The 10,274-nt window shown below is 47.9% G+C and overlaps 1 protein-coding gene across 2 annotated transcripts in view; it reads left to right on the top strand.

The window, feature by feature from the left end:
- Positions 1 to 465: 465 nt before the first annotated feature.
- The window catches only part of CACNA2D4 (calcium voltage-gated channel auxiliary subunit alpha2delta 4), a 124,966-nt gene continuing 115,157 nt past the window's right edge, over positions 466 to 10,274 (top strand). Inside the window, exons 1-2 of one of the 2 annotated variants that reach the window (XM_085568506.1) lie at positions 466 to 698; positions 5,337 to 5,418. In XM_085568506.1, coding sequence (XP_085424632.1) covers positions 592 to 698; positions 5,337 to 5,418 — 189 coding nt within the window. In that variant the 5' untranslated portion in view covers positions 466 to 591. The other variant, XM_085568505.1, reaches the window with a different exon arrangement.

The raw sequence follows: 10,274 nt of genomic DNA, 5'->3' as shown, positions 1-10,274 counted from the left end.
GGAGGGACCCGACAGCATCCTGCAGCTCGGGGAGGCCCTGCTAGGCAGAGATCAAAGCTCACGGAAGGTTTGGGGGATGTGGATGCGACCCCTTTAAAGCAGGCACGGCATGACCTCCGGCTGGAGAAGCCAAGACCCGTCTTCAGAAATCAGAGTAATCCCGGGTGATTTTATCCCACTCCACTTCCCTAAATCTGCGGCTGCTGCTGCTTGGCGAGGGGATTAAGGGCTGTCAGGGGATTACGAACGCTGCAGCTCCCAGCGCGGAGCTCCCTCCTGGAGCGGCCGCTCGGGGACACGGAGCCGCTCCGCACCCACGGGAGCGCTCCCCGGGCCGGGACACGGAGCCGCTCCGCACCCACGGGAGCGCTCCCCGGGCCGGGACACGGAGCCGCTCCGCACCCACGGGAGCGCTCCCCGGGCCGGGACACGGAGCCGCTCCGCAGCCGCAGCGGCGCTCCCGGGGCAGAGGCGGCCGCGGTGCCCTCGGGGCTCGGCCCCGCACCGCCAGGGCTCCCGGGCCGGCAGCATGGCCCAGGGCAGCAGGAAGGGCGGGCAGGTTCCGCACGCCGCCGGCAGGAGCCCCTGCTGATGGCCGGTTCCTGGAGGATGGGGCCCTGGGCTGTCCCCTGGATGATGCTGTGTCTGCTCTGCCTCCCGCCCTGTGCCAGGGCGCAGACGAAGATCCCGCTGGAGACGTGAGTGTTTCTGTGCGCTGCTGGCGTGCAGGGGCGATGCCGAGGGCACGGACAGGCGGGTGGGGATGCCTCCCCAGCAGGCTCCTCGGGAGGGGTACATGGCTCCAGGGGGTAGCACTTCCCTTCCTTGGCTCCTTGCAAAGGATGCAGACACCGGTGCCACCAATTCTGTGCCCAGGTCTAGGCTAGGATGCTCTCCATTCTTCCTCCCCACTCGTCAGGCATAGCAATGATACTCATCTCCTTCAGTTAAGTACTTTGACATCTATTAATGCTCTGCTTAATGCACTGGGCAGTAGAAGGCAGAACCAGTTTAAAGACATGTTTGTAAAACCCTGCTGCTGCTGCAATTCGCAGGGATCCCACTGTGGAGGCAGCCATGAGTGGCTCCAGTTTGGCAGCTCCCAGTTGAGCAGAGTGGTTTCAGGAGGCACTGCTGGGTTTCAGGATGGCAGGAACACCCAGCACTAGCCAGGTTCTAGCTGTGGAAGGAGCACACGAGGTGTTTGAGCGATGATACACCCCTTTGTGCAGAGCAAGCTTTGCAGCTCTGAAGCTTTGGTCCCTTGCATTGGTCTGGATGACTGCTGGCTGAAAAGGGCCTGGGTAATACACACAGCTGTGTTTTTTCACATGTGTGGCTGTCAGAGGATGTTAGTGAGAGCAGGCTGAAGAGAGGAAAGAGGCCTCAGCACTTCTTGCTCCACCCATCTACAGAAGGCTCTGGAGTGAAGGAATGAGAAGCTGAGCTGCAATGCAAAGCACACCCAGCCGTGGTTTGTGCATGCACTGCACATGCGAGGACTCTTGATGCCCCTTTTGGGGTGAGGGTTTGCCGTGTGCCAAGGCCCGCGTGTGTCGGTGTGACGAGGCTGTCACTGCCGGAACGCTCCCTGCCAGCGACGCAGCCCTGGCAGCCTCCCAGGAGCCCAACAGCTCTCAGCAACCCCAGTTTATAAAAACTTCACCTTGTTAAGCTGATTTGGACAAGTTAAATCCTCCAAGGATTAGAAATGTCAGCACCGCCATTGGTAAAAGCTGTTGTGGGGCAGCTTCTGAGGTGCTGGGATAGGGTGCTGGGTGCAGGGCAGCAGCTTGGTCTGGAGATGATACAACACTGCCAGCCAGTTTGAGAAGGAGACGTCTGAAAAATCAACTCAAGTCACCTTAAGCCCTTTCCTGCATTTGGGGGAATTGTTTTTTATTCAAAAATTGCCAATACAGCCCATCTGACCAGGACCTGCACTGACATCCACGAGGGTCTCAGGAAAGTTTGCTACCAATTCTATTCTTGCACTATCAAGTCCTTTCCCAGTAAAAGTGCTTCTGATCCGGCTTTCACAGAATGGACACAGAGGTTACACAAGATAAAATCCAACTTCTGCCAGCTTCAAACCAGTCAAATCAACTTTCCATGTTCAGGATAAATACCACATAGGAATACCTTTCAGCATTAAAGCCTGTGGCATTTAGAAGCCAGCCTGTCCTTTCTGCTGTTCTTGCCACTGAATACAGGGCAGGGATTAGAGGCAGACAATCTATGACCAAAACCTTTTCTGATGTGTTTTGTTATAATGTGATAGCCCTTTACTACTGAAAAAAAAAATATTTACGTCACTTTGCACAATTTGGAACTTATTCCTGTACAAGAATGAAGAATAAACAATAGAAAAAGAGCTTTTCTCCTCTGGCACTAAAACCAGAGCAATGGCTGAATGTGTTTCAAATCCACTCATGAATTTAACCAAAACACAAAAGTCACCCTTTTGAAATGAAATTTCAGCAGAGAAATACATTGGCCAGAGGCCCAGAGGGAGTAAGTCAGCAGAAAATGGCTCTGTTTCATGGGTTACACGGGGACATTTTGGGGACACAGCAGCAGAGTCCTTCGAGCAGCAGCTGGGTTCGATCAGGGTGAGGTGACACAAGGCTCAGGCAGGCTGTGCTGCTTCCCAAGCCATGTCTGGCTTTGCTGCATTGTGCTTGGATCACCGCCAGCTCATTCCAGAGCTCACTCATCTCCAACTCTAGCAGTGCAAAAATCTGCTCAGTCAGTTCCTAGTGATGCTTCGGGGGTGCAAGTTCAGCACACAAACACCTCTCTTCCCCACTGGACACAGCATGGGCAGGAGTAGTGGTGAGGAGCTGGGGCTGGCTTCTTCTTGGGCTAATAGAAGCACTGGGAAATGCTGGTGGGAGAGGCAAAGATCAACCTGGTGTGGCCTCCTTAGGCTGCTCCTCTTGCCCACCTGCTCTGGAGATGGACAGAGCCAAAGACCTTAAAAGAAATTTCTCTACAACCTAATGAATTTCAGACTGACCTTTTCTCTCTCTTGTTTATGAAAAAAAAAATTAAGGGAACCTATTTCAGTTCAGCAGGCTGCCCTTAATTTCCCAGTATTCTAAGGTTGCTCATTTCCCTGGAAAATAATTGTCTTTTGAATATGTAAATGCCAGTGTATTTCCGCCTCTTCACTTCCCTGCTTTTCAACTTCCACAAAATGCCACTGTGTATTTTTAATGACACAAACTTTAGCCCTGTAACACGGGGATTTGAGACCTTTGAGCCCTCTCATTCCTCTGTGCCCCTTAACTTTCCAACCAGTCCTCCAGAGCTGCCAATTCCTGGCCCTCTCTTTGGTCCCCCTGTCTTTGTGTCTTGTTCTTCCTCTGCTTTGAGACCAGAAGAAATACCAGTTCCTGAGCCAGAGTAGATATCCCAAAACTATACAAATCCCTTTTTTATTCAAGTTCTGCTGTTACTGGAAGTTTCAAGAACTTTCAAGAAGTTGCTTGAAATTAACACCACAGACTCTTCCACCCTGCTGGGCTGAAGAATGTTGAGGGCTGGAAGGAGTAGGGGCACACTACACATATGACACAAAATAGAGGTGGAGGGGAAGGAAATGGGGTAAAAATAAACATCCCTGCTAAAATTACTATCCCTTCATGTTCAGGTTCTCTTTTTCTACAGTAAAAGGCAAGGAGACTGGAAAATATTAGTTAAATTCAGCACAAAACATCTCCTACATAAAACTAATAAAGCCAGTAGCAGCAGATGGGCATAAATTTAAACATTGATCCAGAGATCCTCATATCTAAGGGAATAATGATTAGTCACTACTACAACAAACAGGAAAGCATCCCATGGGATCCCTGTTTCCTGTTTCCTCTTTTATTCCATTGCCAGAATTTATTCTATTTATTTATTCTATTTATTTTATTGCTAGAATAACTCTGATATAGCCCAATAAATCCTTGTCTCTAGAAAATATCTGTATTCTTTTTTCTCTAAGGATGAAATGATGAGATAAAAGCTCTGGCTCTCAAAATAAGATGCAGAGCACAATGCAAAAAAAAAAATACTTCAGCTGGTGATAGTTCACACTGAGTGGTTAAACATGAATGCCTCATTGCCAATTAAGGATTGATTTAAAAAGGCACCCACTCGTTTTTGCTTTTTTTATAGCAGTGGAGAGAGGTACAGAGCTGAAGCTTTGTGTTTGCTCCAAATCTTCCCCTATGTGTTTAAAAAAGCCTGTGTGTTCCTGTGTGCAAGAGGGGAGTCTGAGCAGGCTTTCTCAGCTTGAAGTGAGCTCTTGTGATTATTCCACCATTGCTGTGCTGCCTTTTCTCCCGAGCTCATCTCTGTTGCTGTGTTATTTGTGGTGCAATGCACTGGGAAATCAGGCCCTGAGGTTAAAGCCTGCCTGGGACTCAAAGAACTCCCCTAGAAGCTGTAGGTAAGACTCTGCACATCATAAATACATGGTGTGTTCTGGTAAGTGGAGAAGGCCACTCGTTGCATTAAATAAATCTCTCTTAAGTGAATCCTTGTTGAGGGAGCTGCATGGAGGTGGAGCTGCTTAACATGGCTCGTGTAAGTGCTGATTAAGTGCTCTGTCAATTTTGGGAGCCAGCTATTTAGATTTGGATGGCTCAGTGTTCAGGCTGCTCCTCAACATCCAGATGTTCTCCATGTGGGATTGCTGCCATCCCATCGTTGTTTCCAGGATGGCACAAGTGGGGGTGCTTTACGGTGACAATGTGCATCATCAGCTGTGGCATTATCAAGCAGCAGCACCACCAGTGAGAGCAGAGAATTCGTCTGGCTCATCAGTCTCTGGCCTGTTCTGCTGGAGAAGCTGAATCCAAGGGGTGAATCATGACACCTTCTCTAAGTCCTGACACTTATTTCTCTTCAGCAGATTTGGCACTGAGTGTCTAGCCCTTCACCCCAGGGCCTGTCAGGAGAGACAAATGGGTGTGTGCAGAAAGCAATTTATTTCCCTTTGCTAGCAACAGAAGGAGCTCAGATGCTATCGAAGACCAAATTTCTAAATCTGAAGTTAGGTGGGACAAATCCCATGCCAAGCACAGTGACTGAGACCAGCAGAACTTGTGTTTCCCCCTGCTCACCAGTCTCCTGGGTAGAATGTCCAAGAGCAGCACTGTCTCCTGCCTTGCTGCTTGTCTGGCTGAAGTCGGGACAAAACATTGCCACTGCGGAAGAGTGGCTTAGAGAAATACAGCAGTTTGTACTCAGGGCAGTGGAGTTTCATCTGTCTGAAGAAGTAACCAGCTCTGCAGAATTGGAATTATTAACACTGATTTTCCTTCTTTTGGCCCTTTTTTTAGGGTGAAGTCCTGGGCAGATGCCTTTGGTGGGGAGCTGTACTCCATTGTGACTAAGTATTCAGGCTCTCTCCTGTTGCAGAAGGTAGGCAAAATCTGCAAGGGTTCCCTTTGCTTTGTGTCACCTCCCTGTGTGCCTTCCAAGGTTTCCCCCAGGGTGGAGGAAAGAATAAGACACTGGTGTCTTTTAAAACCATGGAGCTCCATATCCCTAAGCCCAGAGTGATGCCCTGTGGCCATGCTCCATGAACTGGAGAGGGAGATCCCTGCTTTCATCAGCCATTGCTGAGCACCACCTTAATTGTACCACTTTTTGTTAAAAATACTTTTTAAAGCACTCCTCATGTTTCCCCTGTGATAATCACTTCCTGCTCTCCCATGCTGACCTTCATTCCTCCTTTCCTAAGTCTCTCTGCTACTTGTCACTCACCTGCTCATTGTCACCACATTATCCGCTTCTGGATCTCTCCAGCTTCACTAAATTTTTGTTTGTTTGTTTTTGTTGTTTTCTCATCTGTATTCAGTCAGTTGTTTATCAATTCTTTGCATTTTGCCCTTCAGGCAGGTGCCTTGGAAGCCAGGGGGACAGAGCTTTGCTTGGCCTGTTCACCAAACAGCCACTATTGCAGGAAACTCTCTACCAGCATTCAAGGGTGTAGCTCCAGGGGCTTTAAACAAATGGTCCCTTTTGAAGCTGTAGAGAAGTTTCCTTAAGTCAGTGGTGAATGGCTATTCCTGTTTCAGACCTGGGGATCTCTGCTCTGCACCTCCCAAGTGCTGCTCTGGGGCACTGGTGGCTGCTGACCATCCAAAGGAATGCACACTCCAGTTTGTGGCCATCCAGTTCTTTTTTCTTTGCTCTGTCTCTGATTCTCTGACACAAGCCATGGGTTGCCCCTTACACCTTCTAGGTGTCTGACTTGTGTCCTCATATTTGCAATTATAGCCACATCCCATGCAAAACACAGGATTTGGGTATCACATTCCTTGCCTTGCTGCTAAGCCCTGTTTCCCTGTCCCCAGAGTGCTGCTTTTTGCCTGGAGTAAGGAATCATATCCTGCAGCACTAACTTTGCTAGGCTGGACCAGGACAGGCTTTCAGCATCCATCACCAAGCTTGGGAGGAAAGAGTCGCCCTGCAATAATAAGCTGTCAGCCCTGATAAAGGTTCTTCTTGCGCTACCTGTGAGGCAGCTGCAGCAGGATGTGGATTCAGGCAAAAGTTAGGATTTCAGCAGTTTTGATGATGCTTCTGCATTGCCTGTTGTCCCCTGGAGTCCCCAAGCCATAGGTCCCAGAGGCAAAGGGGACAGTGTCTGTGACTCAGAAGGAAAATGTCACTTTGAACAGGGGGTACAGATGAGCTTGATCCAGCCTTGCTCTGTAAACACTCCAGGAAAGAATCATCTCCTAAATTCATGTTGTGTTGTGTTCTGCCCTATCTTAGCTTGAGCAGTTTAAGCAGTTCAAGTTTATCTTTCAACCCCACTTCTTGAGCTTTTTCATCTCCTGTTGTTTCCTGGGAAATAAGGAAATAGGAGAGCAGCAGCCAGCACTCACTTCAGTCGTTCTCTCAGCCTCCTTTTCCTTAGGTAGCTTGGGCACCTTCTCACAATTCATCATCTCAAAGCAGGGACCATCCCAAGAGGGCTCCCACTGCATCCTTGGCACCTCCAGCATGACAAGTGGATGCAGACAGATCTTTTACTATTAAATATCTTTTTTGTGCACCCTGGCAGACCCCAAATAACTTTATGCAGATCATCTCATTGACACAGATGTTAGGCCTGGGGAGCCAAAAACACCAAAGTCTAGAAATTAAACACATGGATTTACCTGCTCCCCAGGCACCTTTCTATTTTTTGGGCTATTACCTGTTTTTCACATCAAATATTTCTTTGCATGCATGGTTGTGCCCAGACCAGCAGAAGGGTGAGGAGCACAGTAGAGAGATCCAGGTGATTTCTTTTCTCAGTGCTTGTCTGAGTCAACAGGCATTTTGCCTTTGAGGAAATACAGAAGGTGCTGTTATCTCAGTTTGCATCTTATTTCATGTCTCCCTTGTGCCAAATGGTCTTGAAGTAACCAGCTTATTGTTGCTATGAGAGTCATAATTTTTCAGTTACTGAATGCTTTGCATGTAAGCCTTGTCTTTAATACTTGTCATAAACTTTCTTTTGTGGTTTTGAGCTTGCTTAATTTTCTTTGGACTTTTTGTTTCCTCCAGAAGAACCCTAAAATCATGTTGCAAACTCCATTAGTTGACTTTCTACCAGGCTATATAATTCCTAGAGACCTGGTGAGCTAACAGACATCCCTTGAATCCCCAAGGGTAGGCTTTTACCCTGCATCACAGCTTTGCCCTGCTGTTATTAGAAAGCCTAAAAAACATGGCAAAGAACAGACAAACTCAAGAAGTTCAGTCAAGACGCTTTCCTGGGTGAAGATGAAAGGAATGTCTTTCACACTCTTAATTTAGTTCCACTAGCAGTGAGTAATGCAGCACTGTGTATTTCAATAGGTTGAATTTTATGGAGGTGGGAACAAGAATATATATTTGGTGACATATCTCTGTTCACAGATAAAACTTAGGATACTGAATTCTGGATAGTCTACTTTTAAATCACCACCCCCGTCACGGCAGAAGGGGAATCTTAATGATTTGCTCCTGCTGTTTTAAGGAAATGCTAAGTGCTAGATGAACAAGAAAAGGTTTTTGTTAGAGCTGAGCTAACTTTTTGGCCTCTTTTCAAACATCAGATCCTTCCATCCAGTTCTCCCAAGCCTGACTCCTGTTCTGTAACTTAGAATGATCTGATAGCCTGAACCCCAAGCACAGGTTGTGCAGGATGATCCTGGCCAACTGCAGGCACCCGAGCTGACTTTCAGCCACAGTGTCTGGTGACAGTATTGAAATCACAACTCTGTTGCCCACCATTAGAACATCTTGGATGAATAGGCAGAGACTGCCATGGCAGGAATACAGGCATGTAGCTGGTTCATTTGTAGGAAAAAGGCTCAAATAGGATTTGAGCTCAGACCTGGTGTATTCCTTAGCGAACTGGAACTTTGCAGAATTTTTTTTTTTGTCTTGGGTTTTTTTTCTTCCCATCTCTAGAAGATGGCTAGATCTCAGGGCTGAGACATGCATGCCATTAGCAGACTGCTTTTGATTTCTCATGATTCCTTTTACCCCAGTAACATCTACTTGTGAGTATATCAAAAGCACATTAAAACAAATTAACAGAGAGGGGGAAAAGCCATGTTGCTGTTAACTGAGGCTGTGGTAGAAGGTAGCTGGTGGCAGGTCACTTTGTGAAGCACATGCTTGCCCATGCTGCTGTGTCCCCCCCTTGGGGAGCTTTCCCAGGAGAGATTACCCTGCTCCCCCCAGCAGGGCCTGATTAAAGCCCAGCCTGGCAGAGATCACTTCTCTCCTGGCAGAGCCCTGACGTGGAGCTGAAGGGACAGACACAGCTGGGTGTGTGCTGCGGCCTCAGCACCAGCCAGGCACCATGGGCAGGGATTGTGGCTGCACATTTCTCTTCTGGCAGCATGGTTACCCCAGCCTTCCTGCTCAATCCCTCCTGCTGCTTCCCCTGCCTGTCCCAGCTCCCAGCCCCAGCAGAGGGGATGCGAGGCCTGGCGTTTTTAATCCAGTAAAACCCTTGCTGTTAATCATGCCAGACAGAGCGAGCAGCCTCCCTGCCATGCCTGCTGTGGGCTGGATGCTGCTGCTGCTATTTCTGTCTGACCTCCTCTGCCTGCTTTATCTTAGAAGCATTTCTTCCTCTGCCTGTGCCCAGCCACCCTCCTGGATGGTCAAGGAGCTTCTTGAACAAAAGGGACCCCACAGGCTCACCCTAAAGACGTGCAAAGTCCTTCCCCTGCTGCTTCCCTCTAACTCAGAAGTGTCACTACAGCCCCTGCCATCCCCTTGCCCTTTTCACCACCCCATTTTTTTTTCCCAGCACAAGAAGCCCAGCCCTGGCTGAGGTTGCTGCTCTGATGCTAGCACAAGGTGAAGATGGAGGGGGGCTGTGCACACTGCAGACAAAACTGATGATGAGGAACCAGGGAATTGCAATTGGTTGCCTTTGTGTTTCCACATTGCTCAGGAGACAAGGCTCTGTCTTTTCTGAAATAAGTTGATTGTCCTGTGTCCTTTCACAGGTTTCATTAATCTTTCTTTCTGGCAATCTCTGTTAGCTGTGGGATTTTTTGGAAAGGAGAAATAAAACCATTTTATCCAGTCTTAAAAGAGCAGACTTAAGGAGGCAGATTTTGGTTACACAGTTTAGATGTACTCTTGGGGTTTTTTTAAATTACTATGCCATATGAAACTTGATGAGAATAAACTGGTTATCTCTAAAGCTGTCAGATCTAGATCCTCCTCATTATAGACCTCTCCCCTGTGGTGAGCACATTTCTCTCTCTCTCTCAGGATTTTACATAGAGGTGCACAGAGAGAAAGAGAAAACAATTTCTATTTCTGCTCCTTGTTTTTCCCATGTGGAATGTGTTTGGAGAATTGTTTACCTGGGGTGATTCCTTGATTGGATTCTGGTGAGGATTGTTTGAGCCTGATGCCCAATCCAACCCACCTGTGGCTGGACTATCAAGAGAGGGCCACAAGTTGTGAGTGAGTTAGATATGGTAGTTAGAAAAGGTAGGTTTGTAGTTTTAGTATCTCATTTAAATAGTATATTAATGTATTATAGCATGGTTATAATAAAGAAATCATTCATCCTTCTGAACTGGAGTCAGACATCATCATTTCTTCCCATTGGGTTCGCCTGCATTTTACAATACACCAAGTAGCCATGCTTAGAATTCCTAGGTTTTGGGAATTGCCTCTGTGGTGCTCTTGGCCTAAATTATGCCCCTGGGTGCCCAGTAAGTGGCATCATACCTGTCTATCTCAGCTTTCCTTGGCAGACT

The sequence above is a fragment of the Lonchura striata genome, chromosome 1A, assembly GCF_050655825.1.
Source record: "Lonchura striata isolate lonStrDom1 chromosome 1A, ASM5065582v1, whole genome shotgun sequence".
In the NCBI taxonomy this organism is placed as follows: domain Eukaryota; kingdom Metazoa; phylum Chordata; class Aves; order Passeriformes; family Estrildidae; genus Lonchura; species Lonchura striata.
The sequence above is the reverse complement of the archived record's forward strand: the minus strand, read 5'-3'. Positions and strand labels throughout refer to the sequence as shown.